A 23,547-nucleotide genomic window follows, 5' to 3' on the forward strand; every position below is an offset into this window, starting at 1 on the left:
ATGGTTAAACTAACCCCACATTTCTTCTCATCCCAGCAAAAGCCCTGCGCAGCTCTTCCTGGGTGCTCTATTCACTGAAGGTGTTGCCTTAGAAAAAAAATCAAACCTTTCAGCTTAGAAAGCTGAGCTAAGGGACAGCAAGGTTGCAGAGGCTGTATCAGAGGTCCTGGCACTTGGACTTGAAGTTCAAATTTCAGGTCCTCAAGGACCCGACAAAGCAGCTTGAAGAAGCTGCTCTACTTTTATATGTTTGCAAAAACCTGAGCAAGGAGTTACACATCTGCTGCTAATCTGCATTTTCCAGGCATCAAACAGGCAAGCAGAACCTCACGCGCACAGAGCGGCTCCCCCCCTTTGCAGATGCAAGCGTGTGACCGCGCTGGGTCGGCGCAGCCCGACTGCCTGAAGAGCATCGCTTTGTCTAACCAACTTCTTTGTGCTCGGTAAAATGGCTCCGGCACCGAAAAGGCCGAGGGCTGGAACGGCTACGCCCAGCGAATGCCGTTCTCGCATACTCCCACCATGACCGCTCCTCTTCCAGATGCGGCTGTTATAAGGGCACTATTCAGAGCCCCGCTCTGCCTGGGCAAGAGAACACAACAGCTGTTTCACTGGGAGGTCACCACAAAACATTGAGTGTCCCAAGAAATCCTCCTTTTCATCCGTCCCTGCCGCCAGCTTGGAAGGATTTGTTTAGCCGCATTGTTGGAGGGGGAACTCGCAGCCCGCCCGCGCGAGGGGCTCAGGTCGGCGCCGGCTGCCCACACCCTGCTTTCTCCCTTGTCAGCGGAGCGAGTGCGGGGCGGGAAAAGCCGCAAACAGCTTCAGGAAAAAAAAAAGAAGAAAGTTCAGCTGGTCTGCTCTTTCAGTGCGACTTTTTATAAGCTAAAGGCCAAAGGGAAGCAAAAAATACCACACAAGAGGGATGCCAAGTGCTGGGGGTTTAGTACTGCTGCCTCACAGCTAACCAGCCCTGGCAATTTATTCCTGCAATCAGCAGATTACTGGAAATCCCGCATTCAAGAGAGCAGCAAGGCAAGGCAAGGCCTAATCCAGCAACCTCAGGTCAGCCTGTCCGCAGGACGCTCCTCTGCACCATTTACCGTCCCGTTCTTCGGTCTCCCCGTACGCTCAGGGCAACGGCCCGCAGCAGCAGGACACAACGAGGAACTTCCCAGCCTGTCTGAAAAGCCCGTTTATAATTAGATTGAGTCACATTTTCCACTCCTCCAAATTCAGAGCTTGTTACTAAGCGCACACTGAAAATGCCAATTCCCTGACTCTGGTTTGCTGCAGGAAAAGATAAGCAGCCCCCACCCCCGGCCCCCCAACAGTTTTATCAGCTCATCTTATCTCCTAAGATTGCAACACTGCAGTTGAGCAAAGCCCTGCCCAAGTCGTCCTTTGCCTGGACCTGTTCCAGACATTGCCATTTAGCCCAACATACACAACTGCAAATAGTTGCTACATTTTTTAGTCCTCCAAGGTCTAAGGTAAACGGGCACCCCAGGAAAGAGACGAAGCTCACAGAGAGCCTTTCAAGACACCCAGCTTGACCACGCAGCCCTTCAAGGAGTCCTCTTTGCTCATCCTCGTCCTTTGAGAAATGCCACTTTATTAAAGCTCGCATTCAGTTAAAAATCTCTAAACTTCACAAAAGAAAAAAATAATCAGGATTTGGCACTTTTCTTCCATAAAAGTCAACTTCAGGCTAGTTTCTGAAGTCCAGCCCTGTCCCCCAGATGGCTGCTCTGGAGTCAGAGCAGGGACCGACACACGCAGCACAGCACTGGCAGCAGAGAACGAATGTCAAGACTTCTGCAATTTGATCTCCGCAGACTTCTACAGACCCTGTTTATGAAACGATGAGAGCAAATCTGGTAAATAAAAGCCACTTCACCAGATGGCAAATAGCACAACTGTTGGAAGTGTCAAAACCAGGCTCCTGTTCAGAAAGCGCAACTCCTTTTGGCACAGACTAACACCCAATGCTTCGATAACCCCAGGAACCCGCTGAATAGACGCACCGTGTAAATCAGCTAAGTCAGTTAATTCAGTTTTTCTAATCATCTCACCATAAGCTATGTTTGCACATAGTGACAGTTTCTTGGGGCTACATGTTTTATGTCTTCCCGACAAAGCCCTGGCGAGACTGTGCACTTCAAAGCCAAAAAAATCAGGAGCCAAGACACAGCCAAGAGCAGGATGATAGAGCCGTGCTCACCTGAAAATTTCTTCTTAGCATTGGCTAGAGAACCTGAACAGCAGATTACTTGGGAACCCGAGGCCTGAATCATTCACCTTTCCTAAAGATCTAGTCTGCATGGACGCCTTTCTCGTGAGTGTCTAGATGAGCACGTCCTAACGGTATGTGATGGCCTATTGCCAGCAGTAAGCTGTAAAACCTCACCTCGCCCTGCAGAACAGATCATTACTTCCTTCCACTGGCTGCGAGTTGGGCTTCATACCCAAATGGGACTGCCCTGCTCAGGCTGGAGCTGCAGACCATCCTCCTCCATTTCTGACCCAGGCAGCTTTTCCTTTCTTCTGCCTCGGGGAGACTACAGTCTGTGTCATGGCACCAAAGCGAGCGTGAATCCGAGCATGAAGGCATTGCAAGGAGGTGAGACTTGGCACCCAGGGTGCCCTTCTGATGTGACATGCCTAAGTGGTGGCCCTAAGCGTGCTCCCTGGAGGAGGTGAGTAGGCATCTTTACCCACCTTTGAGAAAGACAGCAAATAACCAGCTCACACAGTGAACATGCCTTTGGAGGCAGTGCAAACTGGATGTTTCTTTCCTTCCAACATACTTTATACATCTGTCTTTAAGCAAAAGCTATTAAATGCAGTGTCTTTATGTATTGTGGGCAAATGCAGCTAGGCTACCGGACTGTACAAGGACTCAGATCAGAGGGAATTGAAAGTTTTATCTCTGAAATCCAAAGGAAATGGCAGGTATCACCACAGCAATGCCAGCACTGACAGAATGCCTCTCCTCCTCTGTGAAATACATTGCAACATGAGGATGCAGGAGACACAGCTCCCCAACTCCACTGGCTTCTGCTGACCACTCTCAAAAAGGGTTAAAGGCTGGAAAATGCACTACTACTGTTCTTTAGGTGCCTGCATTTAATATTTAGATCTAAGTGCCACTGCTTAGTGTTTCTGGAGAGCCACTTGATGCCCAGATGTCTCCTACTTTCTGCAGCCAGGCTGTCAGAGAGAACGCTGCCACTCGTTTATAGCTCAGACTCAAGAAGCCTTTCTCACAGACTTGGAGATGGCAGACACCAGCGAGGCAGGGCTTTCTACAACAGCTTCCACACCAGGTCACATCACTGCAAGTTCCTCAATGCAGGATGCAGGTAAATCACCCTGTAAATGCCCACCTTTGTACAACTCTTCTTCCGTGGCCAAGCACGGCGTCAGCTTTTCTGATTTGTGACGGGTTATCATCTCCTGGGCGATAAGAGTGGAGAGTCAGGCATACTGCAATATCTGCTGTCCTAAATCCTGACAAAGGTGTTATCGGTACTAGTGCTGCTGTCCTCACTTTGGTTATCTGCGCTGGCACTCAGACGATGATGGGAGGCTTAGATTTTCATGCAAGAAGAACAGGGCAACGTTAAAGAGTTAAAACAGAGACCAAGTTTAGTAACACAAAAATCAACGGTTGTGCACTTCGGCTAATGTTCTCCTTTGGAATCTGAACACTTGGAAACAGGAAAAAAAAAAAACCCTACAGACCTGGTTACTTCAGCTGATCACAAGACATCTGAGCCAAAGTAAGGCAGAAATGGAAAAGCAAACAATTGTAGGATATATCAGGCAAGGTTATTTATAGCGGAGAAAAGGAAGTTTTAATGCCTTTATGCAAGGCTCCGGTAAAATCTCATCCAGAATATTTTGTATAGCTCTGGCCGCGCAAACTCAAGAAAAATGAACTCACGCTGGAAGAGGTGCAGAAAACAGCTGCAAAGCTGAGGAAAGGAAAAGAAAGCTTATTTTATGAGAGAAGACTGAAGAGATTGGCTTGTTTAACCAAATAAAATCAAGACGGGGAATATGCCTGCCACTTATAAATACATAAAAGGAAGTAAATATTATGACGGTAGGAGAGATATTTAAGCTAAAGGGCAGCACATATAAATATTTCTAGCCATCTCTAAATTTAGGCTAGAAGCAGCGGCTTTAATCAGAACAGACTGATTCTGGAGCAGCCTTCAAATGGAAGTAGCAGGGACAGGAAACCCAACCAGTTTTAGGCCTGAATGTGGTAAATTCATGAACAACAGGACACAGCTGACCGAGTCTGTCCTGACCGCTGCGAGGTTTCACACGTCAGATTCTGCAAGGTCTTCAGCAAAAACAGGATAAGGAGACAGGCCAAAGATGACGACAAATCAGGGTAAGGGTACTTCAAAATGTATCACCTCAAGCTCATCCTGCTCCAAGTCATCTAGCTTTTATCAAGAACCGACACGAGCCTGCACACCTTATCGCTCTGTGTCTGCACATACTGCAGCCACCATGCAGAGGATGTATTCAGGGATACAACACGCGGAGGACAGGGGTTGCTAATAACCAGGCCTGACTTACAACCAGGCCTGACTTACAACAGCCATGCTGTCAGTTAGCTTCAAGCAAAACAGAAGCGATCCTGAAGCTAAGCTATGCGGTAGTTACTATTTTACTTCTTTTCTGTGTGTCCATCCTTGCATTTTGACTGGCTTCCTGAGTGCTTTGGGACAAACTTGTTTTTATGCTTAACCATACAAGCTCACCTGTTCCTAAACTGATTAGGAGGGTGAGGGAAACACTCGAAGCTCTGTTCCCAGAAGCACGTACGTGATTACGTGCGGAGCCCACGTCCTCCAGGCAGGAGCGCGAGCCTGTGAGGGCACTCCTCCGCAGAGCTGCAAATGCCTGGCGTTGCTGCCATCCCACAACCGAGTTTGCACAGAAAAATATTTTGTCTACAGGCCGCTGGAATCTGCTAACGAGCAGGGAGAGGATCCGAGAGCCAGGTTCAAGGCAAGCCCCACCACAACAGCAACCAAGCCTCGCAATAATCAGCGGGAATTATCTAGAAATGAAGCAATCGCTTTCTTCAGGCTCTGGATGCGGAGCTCCTGGGAGTTTGGTAGCTGAGGACAACCTTTTTTCTTTTCTTTTTTTTGAGATCATACCAATTTCTTAGCTCTCTAAGAGGACTGAGCATAGGCAACAACATGGCATTCTAAGCTCTGACCTACTGCTCCATCTCAAAGAGGACAGCCCTCATTCTTCAAGTACACCAGTTAGCAATATCCAAAAGTATATGTTTTTATACCGCCAAGTAGCTCACTTTGGCCAAGATATAGAAGGCAGCCAAAGAGACCAGAGCGACTTGCCCTAAAACTTTCTGGGAAAGCAAAAACCCATCCCAGCCCTCCCGAACTGCCTACGCAGTTCTCATCAGCCGGGAACCAAATCCCCGTGGAAAGGGCTGGCCACGCTCAACAGCCAACGCCGCGTTCTCTGCGAGGGAGAGACTTTCCAGACACACCGGTTCAGCAGGGCCGACAAAAGTGCCCGAGAGCCTGCGTCACTTTTTAAAATCAATTTTGAGGTGAACAGATGCAACTCCCATTTGGGCAAGCCCACAGACGAGCGTGAAAATCGCTCCCAGCCTTTGCTGAACTACAGACAACTGACAATTGTTCTCCCAGTCTTTCTCCAGCACAGCCCATTTGCGGCTCTCCAAGCATCTGTTGGTATTAGGAAACAGGCCTCAATGCCAAGGCTGCACAAGTTTTGTTGCAAGGTATCAGATGGGGTTGAAATAAGGTATCGTAGCTTTCCTTTAGCTACTGGAGCTATCAAGGATGACTGGCCAGGAAAAGGATACAGAGGAAGCCATGGTATTACAGTAACACTTAAAACAGTTTCTTGCCATCAAAGGAGCCATCAGAGGACACCAAGCCAAGCCACTCCAATACAGAATTTCAAACCAAAGTTACTGTTTCGGTAACACAAGATCTTGATAAGTCCTTTCAAAATACAAGGGAATTCAAAGCAAAGGGTAAAGCTGCCCCAGCCCTAGGGGCAGCACAGATCATACAGAGATCCATGCAGCAGGGGTAGGACCTGGGCGCACAGCGACCCTGAATAAATCTCTTGCTCCTACAGGTTCAAGCTGAAGGTCTGCTCCTTTCAAGGACACTGTTTGCTGCCTGGCTGCGTGATGTTCACCATACTTATGTGGACTCTTGCAGTCAAACGGCATACAGGTGTCCAGCACGGAGAAGACAGGCATGCACTCCTCACCTGGCAATGGTCACAGCAGGGCAGCCACCTTCCTTCCAAACCAGTCTCACTAGCTTCAAAGTAAATTAAGTGTCACAGCCTTTACTGGGAAACCAGCCTGCCTGTCCCCTTCTGACTCCTCTAACCCCCAGCTGCAGCCACTGCCCTCCTCTTCCCCGTGTGACAGAGTCCATCACTAACAGATGCGTTCTTCAGCTTTTCTGGCTACCGGGGCACATCGTAGTCCCAACGCCCTCACTGGAGGCCGTGAGATCACATAGCTGAACTGAGGTAACTGCATGACTGCAGACAGAACTAAAACCAACCTGCCTTCAAGGAGAAGCAGAGACATCAGACTTTCTCCCGACATGCTCTCCATCTCCTTCTGATCTTCTAAAACACAAAGTGCCTCTCCCCTCCCCCCAAAAATGGATTTTTAAAGATATTTTTCAATTCTGCTCTCTAGGAAAGTTTTCCAAAACTGGAAGGTAATTTTCTTATTCATCTTAAAACCAGAATTTTCTGAGCTCTCCATGACCTAGGCAAGCAGCTGGTTAACAAATGTGTTTGGCAGGGTCTCTACCCTCCTTCCAGGTCAGTCTGCCAATTTCTTGCCATCAGGACTGATCCCCAAACCCATTTTTTCAGGGGTCTGCAGTACCAGCAGCCTGAGGGTAGGTCAGATAAAGAGAAAGGCACCCATCTTTCCCAAGAGGACCTAGGTACGAGGTCAGGAGAGACTACGTCAAAGGCAGTCCAGAGCCCTACTCACAGAGCATCTAACAATATTTTGTTGCCATAGTGAAGCAAATACCCTGAGCGTCAGAGCAGCAGTCCCAGTGAATTTGTTGCTCTCCAGATCCCGAGGCAACATCTCCTTCTCATGTCTATGTGCCCATCATTCCAGGAGCTGGATATTTCAGTTTAAAACACAGCCAACAAACCAGATCAACCATCACCTAGGAAAGAGGTCTCCACTCCTCTTTACTGCAGAGGGAAGGAACTTTGTAGTGAGGTGAGAAAGCTGATTTTCTTTAAGCCTTCTTCCATAGTCCTAAAAACCCTCAAGGCTGCCTCATAGCAACCCTCGCGACCCATCCTGTTAGCAGGGGGACTAGCTTAGCTCCTGCAAGAATACAACTGCAGACAGGGGACTGAAAATGAGTCTCGGGGAATGACATTTCTCACCTGGACTATTTCTCCATTGGAAGCAATTAAATCCATTGGGATGGAGACTCTGAAGAAACGGCCCACAATGGCAGAGCTGTCTGGGATGCCCACCACAGCCGGGACAGTCTCTCGGAGGTCTGACAGCACAGAGTGCATGGAGGCCTCCAGCTGGTTTTCCCAGTCCCGTACCACTTCCGACGGCTCGCTGGGCCAGTGGCAGTGAACAGAGGCCGCCAGCAGCAGCACGGAGAGCAAAGTCCTCCCCCGGAAAGGGGGCAGCAGTACATATCCAACTGTCATTCTGCCCGGAGACTTCGGCTACGGTATTCCACCCGGAAGGGGAACCACAGGGAATCTGTAGGCACTGCAGAGCACGCCGGGGATCCGCAAGTCCCTCACAGCAGCCTCATCCTAGGAATCTTCGGAACCTGATTAAACAGAGGAAACCAAATCAGCACATTAATTACGACATCCAAGCCAGCTAGCTGACACATACAGACCTCCTTTCAACGGAGGGAGGACTACCTGCCTCACTATCATCTTTGTTTCAGCTCTTTGATTTAAGCAAAATAGTTAACGCCACCAGGAAAGAGAGCAAGAGCTTCTTGGTTCTTTCTCTGGTATACCGCCTCTCTCAAGAAACAAGATCCACCTCCTTTTCCATGCACACAGCCATACTTCTGCTGCTCCTAGAGCCACGACATCTCATGATTGCCACAAGGAATGAGAAAGCACCAGAGCAGATACAACTGATGCTGAGACAGAGTAGACTGGCATTAGGTGACCTTCCAGGAAAAGCTGAAGTCAGGCTGGGACATCAGTGAATTTAAATGTTAATTACCCAGTATGAAGGCCCCAAGAAATCTTTGATGCTTGAAAGCTGCCACCTTGACAGCTTGATGCATGACAGATGCTTCTGCTTCTCTGATCCATGAGCCTGGCTTTTCAAGCCAGGTCTGCTTTCCGTTCCAGTTTTTTGTATTAGCCAATGTACGTAGACTTGATTTTGTGGCCAGCAATACGGACCCCAAAATCAGACTGGTGTAAGCTATGCATATGCTGTGTCCCACACTTCTACCCATTGACCAGTGCCCCTGCTGCTTGCACAGCATGCTCATCACCTTTCCTGGAGCAAAAGCCTCTACCTGTCCTCACACCCTGCCAATAGCCTCAGAAGAGATAGGTCCTCCAGTTGTTTCTTTCTTGGCTGTTTTCTTCTTCCACCTGTTTCCTCTCCATCTCCACCTCCTCTTTGGTCCCCTCTATCTGCCCTGGGATCACAGCTCTCTTTTCTTCTCCCCTGTTCCTTTAGTCCATTATTTCCTTCACTTCCCTAGTTACTTCTCCCTCCAGGCTGTGTTCTGAGCCATTCATGTATCTGTACAGGCACACACTGCTGCTCTTCACATCCTATTCGCATGACAGCCAGTGGATTCACCAGAAGAGGACGAAGCCATTTGGGGCTCACTGCGAAGCTGCATCGCCCCACTCGCAGCATCTCTCAGTCACCGAGGAGGATGTGCCTTTGGTAGGCAGCACAGCCCTTGGACTAATCTGCAAAAACAGGCAGTGCTTTAAGCAGGACTGGAGGACAGAAGCACTGACCAAGCATGCCTCAAGTGGAAGTTGCTCAGGTTACGGGAATGCACAGCACTGGGCTTCCTCAGGGCTAGGCATTCACAGCTTCTTTAACCAAGTCCCTTTTTCTGGGCTCCTGAGAGAGGAGCAACTCTGAATTCCTAGAGCAAGTCCAGTCCAACTTATAACCACAAACAGCAAGTCTCTGTGGCTCCCAGTCCTCCGAGTACACCTCTATTTATTTTAGTTTCTTCCAGCTGTGTCGTACGATGCACATCAGGCCCTCCCAAGAGACCCAGGAGCCACGCTGTGTGGGAAAGGAAATCCCACCGATTCTTGCTCTGTCTAACAGAGATCCTGGGGCTTCGCAACAGCAGGACAAGCTGATCTGCTGGGCTGCTCCCAGAACGAGCATGTACTGCCCACTTTGGGCTTGCAGCAGCAGGCAGAGGGCCTGTCCATGCCAGGAGCAGAACAGACTAAACCACTGCAAGTTTACATGCCTGCAATACACGCAAGTACCATCACTAATCCCCACACCAGTATGGGCTTTATTTAGCATAGACCTAATAGGTAGTCCACTGTGATCTTTAAGGCAGAGATCTAAACTCAAGTGAGAGAAGCTGCTTCCAGGACTACTCTAACAGGCTCACAGCACAAATGCATGCACATGCTTCCTCTGCTTGCTGAAAGCTTTTCTCTAAGGGAAAAGGATATCAAGGTTTCTCTCAGAGCCTGTAAAACAGGCAGCAACCCTGCTCTTGGACTGCTGCAAGGGGAAAACTCTGACTCCAATTCCTGCCTATAAGGAATCCTGTTACGAACTGGGGAATCGCCAGCCTTGGTGCCTCCTAAGCCAGACTCAACCCCCCAAACTGGGTATGTTTTTACCCCAGAGCAGGCAAGCCGAAGCCCAGATCAGTGAGGTGATACAGCAGAACACACAGCATCATTTCAACTTTCGCAGCCACAGAGACATCAAAAGGACCAGAAAGGAAGAAGGACAGGATGTACATGTTCGTACACTTTCCAGTAACTATTTTCTCATCCTGTCAGGTTACTAATTACCAACCCCTCTGCCCCATCACAAATACCTAGAGGCTGGTCTTGGAGGCCATCATCCATCACAAACAACAGCTAAGACGGACAGCTATCAAGTGCTGTATTTGCTCTAGATGCTTCTTCACTGGCACAAAGTTCCAGGTTAGCCACCGGGCAGACATGAGGATTGAGAAATTTCTCAGTAAGACTGCTGAAGTAACCTGATAGATGACCAAAGAGTTCTCCCTCTCCAGGCTTGTAACAGGTCCTGGCACACCCTGTTACCAGTCTGGCAGCTTGTGTGGAGATAGCTGGGCTCCTGCATCTACCAAGGGCTGACACGAACAGCTCCAGGGACTCTCTGAAGGTCCTGATTCCTAGCAATGTCAAATGGCTCGGCCTGTCTGCTAGGATATTTGACACTTTTCATCTTAGGTGTCCTCTTATGTTGCTGAATCCTGATGCTCCGATTTCCAAAAATTTACCCCTTGCAAGAGCAGAGCAGCTCGCATCTCTGATTATGCAGTGTATAAAGTTATCATTTGTCAAGCCCTGGATGTGACCAGCCAAAGAACAAGGACAAAACATTGCAGTCACTCTCCACAGCTCCGAGGATGATGCATGCCCAGCTTGTGCTATTCTCGAAATCGAGTCCTCAGGCTCTGAGGCTGTTTTAGAGTTTCTCATCCCTGAAGCTGTTTGCCTGTCAAGGTTCAACTTCCCCCTCACCCAAATTGAAAAGCAACGCCTTCAAATATTGGTGAAGTCCATCACCAGCGCACAGAATGTCGTATTCCCAGACTGCTCACTCTTGAGGATGAGACACCATGCTGGCTATGCATCCAGATCTCCAAGTCTGACTCGTATAGTCTAGCATTAAGTGTCAGATGTTAACATTGCTATCTCTAAGTGCAGCTGAACAGGATATGGAATAAAAGCACAGGGCATATCCACAGCATGATTCTCAAATGACAGGCAGACTCTGGCCACTATTAAGTTCCAGGTTACCACAATGGACTCTAGGAATAACAAAGGTAAGACCTGTATGTTCACCCTAAAACCCACACTTTGGGAAAGCCAAGAGGTAGCATGCAAGGACTAGCACATCCTCATCCCTTGATAGGCCTTTTCACAACAAGTCTCTCAGATAAGGGTGCTGACACCTCCCATTCCAGTTTAATGAACCAGGCATCTCTCAATACCCCAGTGAACAAGATCACAGCTAGTAGAGAGGACTGTGGGTAATGGAAATTATAAGCTGGGTGCAATAACCCCAGGCTACAACACAGATGAGCCAGAGAGCTGACAGAACCACTGTCAGTCTCAGAAAACCTGTCACAAGTGAAAGGAAAAAGAAACAGCAGAGGCCGAATGACATTGCTTGAAACCACAGGACAAATGGGAAGATGGCTGGCGTGAAATGGCTGAGCCATAAGCAAGCCCATTCCCCCACTGCTTTGGTTGTTCTGAGTGCCTGCACTGACTTGGACAGGAATACACCACAGAACAACAGGGAAGCTAAGTCCAGGCTCTTCCCAAAGGCAACTGAGCACATAGTAGTCTTTGCCTCAAGCGAGATACCTGGGCTGATTGCTCCTCCAGAGGTTAGCACCACTACAGATGAAGTGGCTGGGTAGGTAACAGGGGCCCCATCTCGCCTATCAACTCTATCCACTGTCACAGGATAAGACTCTGATGCGTGCCAACTGATTTTGGAAGCATCCAGAGTCACCTCAACAAGAAGGCAACTGTTACAGCAGACATCTGGTGGAGAATATTCAACAGGCTGCATGCAGGACACATCTTCTCATTCTGAATTAGCTACAGAAATGGAGAAGCCTTCTGCAAGAGATCTCTAATCATCACAGCATGAAGCAGTGCACACTCTGGACAACAGTGCCTTAAAAAAGGCAAACGGAGGAACTCCCTTCAGTTAAATGGAGACTGGGGTACAGATGCTGCAGTAATGACACCTCGGTCAAGAGTTACCTCTCCTGAAGTCCACTCACTGGAAATCCTGCACTGCGCGGGACTAAAAAGCAACCCACACAGCAAGTATAGACAGGATCAGAGACTCACAGCTGGTAGCTGGGTGAGGAATGCAGCAGCAATCGCTGGAAAGACCAGCAGTCCTGTGGCTGCTGCCAAGCCAAGATGCTATCAGCACAGAAACATCAGTACCTCTCACAGCTGTGCTGAGCCTCCACACTTGAGAAGAGCAGAAACACCCCACAGCAAGAAAGAGCTGCACTGGTCCAGACAACCAGACAGACAACCAGAATACAACCACACAGAGCTGTCAAGATGCCTGAAAAGGTTCAGCCTTACCAGTCCCTGGCTCTGGCTTGTCATGGTTGCTGGTTCAGCTCATGCACAAGCATGGCGCAGCTCTGTGTTGTTCAGCCAAAACATGTGATTTAATCTAGGCCATTTTTGTTGCACAGAGAAGAGTATTTGGGCAGAAAGGAGCTGATTCTTGATATCTGTGGCAACTAGGAGAGGCAGATGAAGTCATCACCCATTTCAGGAAGAATTACTGGAGTAAGCAACAAACAGTGCCTATTTGGTACATACCCTTCAGCCAAGACAAATCAAGTTCTGTCTGTGAAAATCTAGTTTGACACTTGCAGGTCAAACAAATTGAGAAATTTAGTTTCAGGAAGCTGCAGAATAGTCTCAGCATATGGAAGTGCAGAACAAAGGAGGTTTATGAGGAATTCAGTAGTTGGTATCAAAAGAAAATGCAGAAGAACTGAACAAAATTACCTCACAGAAGAACCTCATAACGACAGAGCTCCACCTCACCAAACCACTGACAGAAGCCGAAGTGGTGCCAGGCTCACGCTACATGTGCTGAGTGCATGGGCTGAGGACAAAAGGCAGGGCAGCACAGCTCCACAGATATCCAGAATAAACCATTCACCTGCAGTTCTGAGGTCCACATGGACTATCACTTCAGGACAGAACACCTTTTCTGATGTAAGGCCTTCTGTCCAAAAACCTGAGAGTCCTGCTCAGCAAGTCCATCAGCCACAATCACTGCAGGTCCAGATGCAGTTGCAGAACATAGAGGTGATGTTACATGTAGCGAGACTGGAATAAGTACTGGGGACAAGTGGGATGCCCATGTCAAGTTCAGGAGCCCAAACCGTTTCACACAGCACAAACACGAGGCAAAACCCAGTCCCACTTGATCTGAGGCATCATCTCAGCTGTGTGCAGGAAACATCAGTATTCAGGATCATCTGTGACCAGTGAGTGATGGAGCGCATGGGAGTCAGAAATCTCGACCCGTAGCATAGACTGCTCTTTCACATGAGCTCAAAACAGGGCCAAAAGCCAAACATAGATGGCTTTCTACAGAGGTCTTCTGCTGATCTCTGGAAAGCATCAGGCCACAAGACTAACTCACTTAGATGACACTTGAATGTTTCAAGGGAAGGCTAGAACACCCCAGCTTATCTACATAACATACTGCTGCTTCTTTTCCAGCAGGATCTGTATTGCTCAGTTGCACAGAGCAAACACAAAGAATCAGGTTAGTCCTGAATTTCAGGATGTTTTGTTCTGTCTGATCTTCTGGAAGAAATGAGTTTCCCTTTATCCTCCTGCTTCTGTGAGAGCTCTTTTGCTGTCAACTTCAAACCTCCAAGATGTTAGTTTAAACATCAAAGTCAGTATCAACATCTGCTTCAGTCCTAGTGCTAGCTACTTCTGCCAAATCTCCAGTGCCAAATCCCCCCTTTCGGAGGCACAGAATTTGGCCTGCTTGATGAAGTTATGTTGATATGATAGTGAACCTGATATGATGCTGACTTGTCAAGACAATGCTGGAGCTTGTTCCTTCTCCATGCAACTACAAGACCCATTGACATGTTAAGGACATGCACTACCTCCATAATTCAGGAACACAGAGTAGCGCAGACAAAAGATGGGGCTGAAAGGAAGGAGCGGGACTAGGACGAGGCAGCTACTCCCAGCCACACATCCCCCCTCAGAGCCTTTTCTACCCACTGCAGAATCTGAAGCGTCAGGCCAGGAGAGGAGTTCTGGCAGCAAGAACGTGACCACCCTGGAAGTCAGTCTTCCTTGCGGCCAGTTATACAACTACTTCAGCAAGAATTGGGGGAAATGAAGTCTCAGACCAGCTATGTCTAATTCAATTGCTCAAATACACAATCAGATTGCTGGACTGCAGTAATTAGTCACCACTGGCACATTAATGCCATTGAACCTAGGATGCAAAATGTCCAGGCAACTTGCAAGTCCCTAACTCTAAATAAGAAGGTATTTAGGAGAGTTAGGAGGAATTCCACCTACCTGAATTGTTATTTACCAATACCTCATTAAAGGAAGCATTAAACAAGTTTCCTTTCTCTAAGGAAACAAACTCAGACTCAACTAAAAAGGCCAGTGCAATTTCCTAAAGCAGAACTGTTGTTTCTGCAAAGATCTCTTCTGCATGTTTCCACAAGAGAATCTCGGGGCAAGTCCCGTCAGCGACTGCCTCTCTGCGTGTCAAGGCAGCAAGCAGAAGGAATGATGAAATCGAGTGTCGCTGGCCAGGCACACAAAGATAGCACAGTGCTGTACAAGCTTGCAGGTCCAAAACGTGACAGCAGGCATGGTGACAGGCCAGCTATGCTCTCCAAAGGTGGCTGGGTGCTTGGAGCAGGTCTGTACTGTGTGGAAGGACTCTTGAGAAGCCTCCTCAGCATGAGCAGCATGTCGATCTGCAAGTTTGACGCACTATATGCACAGAGAACGATTCAGAGCATGAGAGTTCAGAAACACTTAAGAGTTTCCACACTTGCCCCGCTCAGGAAGTACCCCGAAACCAAGGCAGCAGCCCCTCCGCAAGCCTGCAACAACGCTGCGCTTTCCGACACGGCTATTTCGACGCAATGAGTCACGCATGCGTCACTTCGCCAGCTTCGGCGGCCTTTGCCCCTCCACCTCCCCCTTTCTGCTCCTGCTGCCAGGCACGAGCGCGTGGGGAACCAGGACAAGGGAGCTGCACCGAGGTCCCTGCCGGCCCAGCAAAGGGCTAAGCGGAGGAGCAGAGCTCAGCACAGAGTGCCTAAGCAGCAAGGCAGGGCCTGATGGTGTAACGATAAAGCTGAGTTAGTGGCGAAACCGGTTTAAGATTTCTCACCGTTCCACATGCTGTAATTTACACCAGGCCTTGGCCACACCACTACTTGGGGGAGGGCTAAAAGCCCCCAAAAGCTGACAAATAGCTAAAAGGATATACAGGAGGAAAAAAAAAAACAAAACTTTTTTTCCCCCCACAATGTCTTTCCTGAGCAATCGAACTACGTACTACTTTATTGCTGGTTTCCCACACATCTGTTGTGGGTAACAGGAAGCCTGACACTGAAAAATAACCTAGAAAAAAGAGCAGCAGCCAGTGCTTAACATGATGCGTCCCGGGCAGGGAAACAACCAGCAACCCTCCCGCAGACGCGAAACTCGGTTGCAGACTAAGTCACCAACTTGTTGCCTTAAGTCATATATACCACTAACAGCTTCACGAAAGCTATGGAGGAAGTGGTCACAGCAATCAACACCTCCGAGTGATTTTTATTTTGCTGGAGAAAGCTCTGATATATTAAAAGATATGAAGATATTCAGATATTTTGCATCTGAAAGCATTACTACAGAACTGTGTTACCACATCTCTGATAAGGAAAGGTAGCTAGCTGAAAAAGCTCCAGCCAAATGATCCCACTGAACAGATGCAGAAGGCACAACGTGACACTGCCAGGGCTTCCCCGCAGCAAAGCGGAGGTTTTCCCAGCTATCTTCCACTACTCTCAGCTCAAAACCTACAGTTTTGTGCTGCCAAGAAAGGAAGAAACCTTCCTGCAGCCCTTTGATTTGCGTCTCGCGTGCCTCCCTTTGGCCAACAAAAACCACTCTGTTATCCCTCCAGCCTTTCCCAAGAAAATCCCTGGGACCAAAGAGACCGCCGTGCCTGATGCATGCACTTTGACTGCCAGGGAGCAAAACTCGCCTTTTCTTTTGTGCTGCGTCTGCCTGTCCAAAAGCTGGGACATCCCACCACCCTTCCCGGCTGGGGACTGTGTGTCTGGGAAGCCTTCTCGCTCCGGAAAACGGAGGTGAGCACCGCGAGCCTGCTGCCAGCTACCTCCCCGCAGGAGCAGCTTTCCAGTGGAGGAAACGGCAGCCTCCTCCGGGGCACAGGGCAGTGCGGGGACACCCCAGGGCAGGGGGGAGCGCGGAGCCATGTGCAAGGGGTAGAAAGGAGTGAGTGGCAGCAGCATGAGCTTAAGTGCAAAGGACGGAAGAATCCTCCTGCCAGCTGGACCCGGAGCACGTTTTCTTTCCGCGCAGGTGCACTTTACATTTCCCCTCCAAGGCACAGCGATAAAAGCACCCCTTGGAGGCAGGCACCGTCCCCGGCCCTCCCGCAGACCTGCGGAAAGTGAGAGGGGGAGGACAGGAATGAGCACTTACAGCATGCCTCAGCTATGTGCTCGCACGGAGTCGCAGTATCGCAGCACCTTTTGCCAGCAGACCACACCACCTGCCCCCCCAGCCTTCAAGCTCTGCTCACTTAACCCTTGCGGCCAAGCACGCCGCGCGGGGAACCCCGCTGCGAGCTCTGCAAGGCCTCGAGCCTCGGCAGCGTTCACCGAGAGTGGGCAAGCCACCGCTCGCTGCGCCTCACTCGAGGCAGTGGCCGAGAGCAGCAGATTTTGGCCGGGCCGTACCTGTCACCGCTCGACGAAAGTGTCACCAACCAACTGCAATCCACCCTGCCTCCCCCTCCGCCACTCCCGGGCAGACAACCGCGATCGTATCTTCAAGTGCGTTCAGTTAACAGGAAGCTCAGATATTATCTTCTCAAATATTTAAAAGGCCTCAAAGGTTTTTTTCTTTTTCTTGCAATTACAAACATTTTAGTCGAGCAGAGATGCCATTTTCCCAGCTGCTGGCAGCAAACAAATTAGGGCAGAAGCGTTGAACAAGTCAAAGCAGGGGACTCCGCCTGATCACTGAGGGCAGTTTCATTGGCATCTCCCCACGCGTTCAACACTGCTTGCATTTTCTGAGCGACCCCTTTCGTAAGGGAAGATGAGGAGGGAAGGACAAGAGGGATTATCAAACAAAACAGACCCTGAGCAACAACTCAATCCCTGGGGGAGAAACGAACAAAGTGGGGCGCATAAAAGCACAAGCGGGGATGAGGAACAAGGATCTGCTCTCTCCTCTAATAGAAGGACCAGGAGCCAAAGGAAGCTAACGTGGACCAGGCTCAAACAAGATGAGGTGGTTCCCCCCACAGGATCGAATGAAGATGATGGATGTTAAGAATTCATGCAGGTTAAAAAAGAAGTGGGGGGGATTGGACAATATTGTGGAAGGAAGAGTTGCCAAGGTGCCATTTCTGGCTCAAGAAGCCCCTAGGGCAGAGCAAAGGCCCGTCTTAAGAGCATTTGGTTTAACCTGGCTGTGATTTCATCCAAGCTTCTATCGCGTAGTCATCCAGTGCCATAGAAAAATGTACACAATTCTTGATTTTGTCTGAAAACAGAGCTAGAAAGTTTAATACACCCTAACATTTAACACTATATTTAAGGGAATGCAAGCTAAAGCTAGTACTAAAATCCACAGGAAGTTAAACTGCAAGAGGTTAAGCCCAAATGATAGGGCTAAGAGCTACCTCTCTACAAAAGCTATAAAAATGCCTGTTTTGAAGACTGAAGGAGAACAGGCGTGTATATACACACATGTATAAACATTGCAACAGTTTCAAAGATTTACTAAAGAATAAACAGAACTTGGACACCAAGTAAGAATTGGCATTTTTACTCTACATTTCTCCTTTTTAAGGGCAGCTTCATATCTTGCTGAATTTGCTTGAAGCTATTGCTGAAATGAAGGCAGTAGCATTACAGAAAAGCTTTTTCAGCAGACACCATCCTGCAGCAGAGTCTGGGACACAGGAAACCTGGGGTGGTAAAATTGCCCGGGCAGGCAGAGCAGAGAAGCAGCCAGAGATTAGACCAAAGCATCATTCTGAAAAATTAGAGCAATTTTAACGTGGATCATGAAAGAGTTATTTCACTGGTTAGCTTACAGCAGGCAGCAGACCCATCCCCAAGACACTGCACTTAAAACTGAAGGGCACTAATTGCTAAAAAACATTGGAAATACAAGATTTAGGACTCTTGAGATAAAATTCCCAGCTCCTCCATGGGCTCAGCATGCCACAGTAGCTTTATTGTCACTAAACGTGTCATTCTGGATTAAAGCGTTGAAAGCTGGGGACTCTCCTGAATTGTTTTACATGGGATTCTGACTGTTTTACATGTAAATCTGCAGGGACAAATTTGATTTTTATATTGCTTTAAAATTAATGGGGATTTTGTGCTAAAAAAACCCATGTTCTTGGGTATAATTAAAATAAGACGAGCCTGGACTGCCCTTGTAACTGGGAAAACCATCCCCGTACATGTTCTGAAAGGCACAAATGCTGATCTCTGAAAAAAGCTCCAAACAGCTTTAAGAGGATGTCTAATGAAATACCTAGAGGCTGTATCAGAAGTGTTAGAAGGTACAGTTAAGGCATGAAGACAAGAAGAGACAGCACAAAACAGAAGCAAGCTAAGTGTTCACTTTTCTTTACATAGCTTCCATTAAGGACAATCTGCAAGATCAGCCAGATTGACAGTGGCCGCTGCACGTCCTGTCCCTTGCTATCGTTCATGATACACCTGCTGTTTCAAGTCTAATTCACACCAGCTAACGACCTTTGATAGTCACCCAGCTATCAGGAACAAGGATTTCCGTCTAAGGTACCACTTCAGAAATCAGTTTAAGTTGATGCACGGTCAATAAGGTGGTGGTCTTTCCCTCCACCACATGCAACAAGGGACAAAATCATTCGCAAGTCTCTAGCAGCACTCAATCTCAGCTGACGCCCAGGGAACAACTTCCTTTGTGAACTGCTCCATTATATTAAGCAGTGGATGTTCTCTTCAGATGCAGTTATGAGCACTGAAACAAGTGAGGCTAAAAAGATTTGCATCTCTTGCTTGCTTTCTTAATTGAATTAAAGGCTGAACAAAACCCCTTATGAGGCTTTGGAGAATCCACACGGAAGAGAGACCCTGAATATCCTGAATATCCTAATCAGAAGAGAAGTTTCCACTGGAGGTTAGGGCTTATTAAACACTACAGAATCCACACAGAGAAGAGAAAGACCCTGAGGGATAAACTTCCTCGTCTGCAGCGCGGCAGGAAATCTTACTTGAGTCTCTGCCCTGGTTTGGCTTTCTGAACACATCACACATTGGAGAAGTCACATAGGAGTGGGAGAAGGGAGCTCATGGTACATGCTTTTAGCCAACAAAAGTCTCTCTCTCATCTTGCCATCTTCTCCCTTTTTAATATAAAAAAAGGTACAAAACTGTCAAATTAGCAAACAAACTACTAGTGCTTGGGGTAAGGGTGAGGGACAGAATGATGGGCAGGGCAGTCCTGGTAATCTCCTTCCTTAGGAAACCTGATTATACTTCCAAATCATCTCCTGAAGGCAGCATTTCGGAGGCTTCAGCTCTGATGGTACTTCCCAGCCCAGGGAGACGGCTTGCAGCAGGCTGGTTGCTAAAATCCTTCTCCGTGTTTTGGCCACGCAGTGACAGCGCAGAGCACCTTTCATCAGCAGACGACTCCTGGGCGCTAACTGCATGCAAGTTTTTGGAAGACAAGTCAGCACTGCTGCCACTAGGCAAACATTAGCTTTGCTAATGGCATTTAAGTAGGTAGGGAAGCACACTGGAGCACCTGAGAGAAGGCAGCTTAAGCAGGTGAAGGAGCACACTTGCATATTCCAGCGCGAGGAACAAACAGTCCCCGAGGTCTGCAGGCACCACAGCCAAACGCCAGGAAAGAAAATTGTGATGAGGTTTCATACCCAAGAGTCGCATCAAAATCTTATTTTGATGTACTGCTTTATGGACAGCCAGACACATTCCAAGGGTTTATTATAATCTTTGGAGTATTCCACAAAATTCCTCAGATAATGAAACATTTCAAGAGGGTCCCTGAAAACGTTTTAGCAATGTGATTTCATATAGGTTGCTGTCACAGCACCAGGGCTTTGGCACTAAGCAAGGACTGGAACGCAAAGCTTAAGATCTTTCCCCCACACACCAGGAATCTGACTGCCAGGCACAAGATCAGCCATTGCCACCCAAAGGACGTAAAGCACCCAAATAGCTGATATTAAGTGGCTACATGAAACAAGGCAAACAGCACCAACAAAAAGCCAGTTTTCAGCACTCCAATGACATATGCGGCATCATTTTTACTCTCGGTGCCAGCGTAACTAAGGGCAAGCACACTGTTTAGAAACAGTCCAGTGTCCCATCAGTTTTACCACCCCACCCTAAGACATCGAGCCAAGGCATTAACATTCAAGTTCACGGAATTGCTCAGCCCTGATTTATTACTCGGCTGGTAAGACTGCCATAGCCCTTCATTTAAATACATTTACCACCGACTGATTTATGCAGCGCAGCCAGGGCATCGGCCACGTACTTGCAGCTTTCGATACTTCTTGTGAAAACTATTTTAAGTGCTTTTTGGCAGAACAAGATATGAATGTTCCCACTTTAACCATCAAGCATGAAATGGGAAAGCTGCAAAATGAAGGAGCAGTGCTCCTATGGCACCGAGCAAGAAAAAACACCTGAAAGAGGAATTAACTCCTTGCAGATCACCAGCAGCCAGCCGAGCAGCACATTCCCTCATGTCCTCAGAAATTCAGGAATTGCCAAAAGAGTTCCTGTCAACATCAGACTGACGATCCCTTCATGCAGGTGCACGTATTTATAGAGTCCTTGTCTTCTTGCTGGAGGCCAGAGGGCAAGGCGCTGGCCTGCTTCAGTGAAACTTTCTGCTCTCCACAGCCACCCCGGCCTGTGCTGGCCAGCCTTCACTCACCGCGGCAGTGCGAAAGCAGCAGATCACTGACGGCACAAGCTCACTGAGGCAGAAGGGCAGCGCACGGCTTAGCAGGTCCATCTGTTTCCCAGCCGCCCTGGCACAGGAAGAGCGGTTTAGCTAAGAAAGCAAAGATCAGCACCTGAAACAAGATACTAACAGTCTGCATCTCATTCACGCAGCATTAATTTCACTATTTCATTAATTTAATCAATTCTGTGAAGTTATGTTATTTGTTTACCTGCATTACCTAACTAAAAAATAGCCCTTATTGGGTTTTGCCCATGGTCTTAACTAAGTTGACAGCTTCGGTCATTTGGCAGGATGCACCCCAGGACCGGGAAGGACCGAGCTGCTTCTGCAGGCACACCAACGCAGAGAGAGCTCCAGCTCTTCTCCACGCCCCACTCTGGTACTGAGAAATCAAGGACCAAGTTGCAGTATTTCATGGCCAGACCATTCAGGGGACTCGATGATAAGGAATATCAGTGGAATTTAGGCATCCTTTATAATACTAACACTCTGCCCCATCCATACAAATACAGGAGCCATTCAGAACAGCCAAGCTCATTGCTTACACCAAGACCCATGCGCTCAGCATCTGGCCAAAAAGGGCTAAGCTTTGGGGAAACAGCCCTGTCACCCATAAAGTACACGCTACCAAACGTATCGCAGGGCAACATGCCCGTCTCTGCCAGCAGTGCACCACTACACCACAAACCCCCCAGGAAGTTTCCAGGGTTGCTCCAAGCAAATCCCCCGCAGCAGCTGCAACACAAGCGCACTCCCGCCATCGCCAATACCCAAATTCCATAAACAAAGGCCGAAGGACTGAAAAAATTATTTGCTAGAAGCAAGCACGGTTTTTAATCTATTTCTGACAAACTTACGCTTCAATTAAGTGAATACCTACAGCAGCAAAGAAACTTAACGTGACATGCTGTAGACTGCCTGCTTTCCTCGCTGCTCACATTCACATTCCTACCACCAGGTTATGGCTCCTATGGCTCAGAAAAAATGTGATGGCCCATTGCTATTCAATCACGCCGCAAAACATAAACAGTTTAGACAGAGGGGATAAGGGCTACATAAAAAGAGATGCTCCAGCGCCACAGGAAAAATGCAATCGTGGAGTTACAGAGAGGCCTTTAAGCTCTGGAGGTGTGTTCGGCTTCCCTTCCTTTTGTAATGCTCGCACAGATGCTGGGAAACAATTAAAGTGCTTATCACAGGATGGGCCATTCAGCCTTCAGAGCGCCCTCGCAATTCCAGTCCCCAGGTGGCAAAAGCAGCAATTAGGTACCCAATTATGTGCACCAAAGCTTCCCTTTGCTTATTTTATTTTACTTCAGTGGTTATATAGTGTTTCTTCTGCTTACTGTCATTAGAAGATCGTAAGTTCAGGCAAGAGCTATAAAGTTTCAGTCTAAATCACGCCGGTCCTGCAGGACGGTGCTTCAGTTCTGAGCGGACAAGTTTTTCAGCAGAACCCGTTACAAAGCCTGCTCACCGCTGTTATCTCCTCACCTGGAGAGGTGAGATTATTAATTAGTTTGAAAATAAAGAATTGGTTACTCTGTAGCCTGGATTAGCCTCCACCTTCCAGGCAGCCCTCAAAAAAAAAATTCTGGAACAGCGCTTGAGCCTCTTCAGCGTTTAATAACAGGCTCTAAAGGAAAAACTGTTTTGGGTAGTTTAGCCCATCTTTTATAAAGCAGAAAAGCTATGCTAAAAAACTAACCTGGCTTTCCAGTTACGGTCCACCAAGCACTTGCTTCTTAACAGGTCTCCGATCAGGGCAGAACCCTACAACACCCTGTTTGCACCAGAGCACCACCACCACCACCGTGACCTGCTGTGTGGTGGACCAACAACAGCCACCTACAGCTGCACTGGCCCTGCCTGGGCTAGCAGAGGTTGCCCTCACCAACAGCTTGGAGGTGTTTCGTGTAAGGCAGTACCTGGTTATTTTTTTTAAACGGTACCTGGCTAGGATTCATTTGTCAGCCACACACACACACGCACACAAAAAAGCCCCATCTTTCTCCTCGTTCAGATAAGGTCTCTACTAAAGCTCCACTGCCACTTAACTCTTTCTGCTGGACAGACTGAACTCCTCAAGCAAAGTTTTGTACCAGGCACTTTCCGACCCCTTAAGTCATGTACAGCAGAGCAAACGAACCCTGCTACAACAGCAACACCGCGACGGGGAGAAGCATGCTGGAATGACCACGTATGATGCAGTTTTGGAACCACAAGTCCAGCAGTGTCCTCAAAAGGCCGTCATTACACTACTGGAGCCTGTGCAGAGCAAACAGGACCATGCTACAGCACCAAAACCATTTTCCACAAACAAAGGAAAACCGCTTCCAAAGATAACAGCGGTGCCTCCCACAGCTGGGGCAGTAGCGGAAGACTGACTACCACTCCTTTCCTCAAACCCTTATGCTAGCCTGGAATTTTGCTCTTTACTGTAGGCTAAGCCTAAAAACA

General features: G+C 48.2%; 1 protein-coding gene across 12 annotated transcripts in view; it reads right to left on the minus strand.

Annotated features, from left to right (window-relative positions):
• The window catches only part of DAG1 (dystroglycan 1), a 60,502-nt gene that overhangs the window by 13,201 nt on the left and 23,754 nt on the right, over positions 1-23,547 (minus strand). For 9 of the 12 annotated variants that reach the window (XM_064518608.1, XM_064518599.1, XM_064518607.1 and 6 more), the window contains one exon: positions 7,477-7,886. In XM_064518608.1, coding sequence (XP_064374678.1) covers positions 7,477-7,758 — 282 coding nt within the window. In that variant the 5' untranslated portion in view covers positions 7,759-7,886. Of the gene's footprint in view, positions 1-7,476; positions 7,887-20,800; positions 21,028-21,054; positions 21,152-23,547 lie in introns of those variants that run through there. The other 3 variants (XM_064518605.1, XM_064518600.1, XM_026106586.2) reach the window with 2 other exon arrangements.

The sequence above is a fragment of the Dromaius novaehollandiae genome, chromosome 12 (genome assembly GCF_036370855.1).
Source record: "Dromaius novaehollandiae isolate bDroNov1 chromosome 12, bDroNov1.hap1, whole genome shotgun sequence".
Classification (NCBI taxonomy): Eukaryota; Metazoa; Chordata; class Aves; order Casuariiformes; family Dromaiidae; genus Dromaius; species Dromaius novaehollandiae.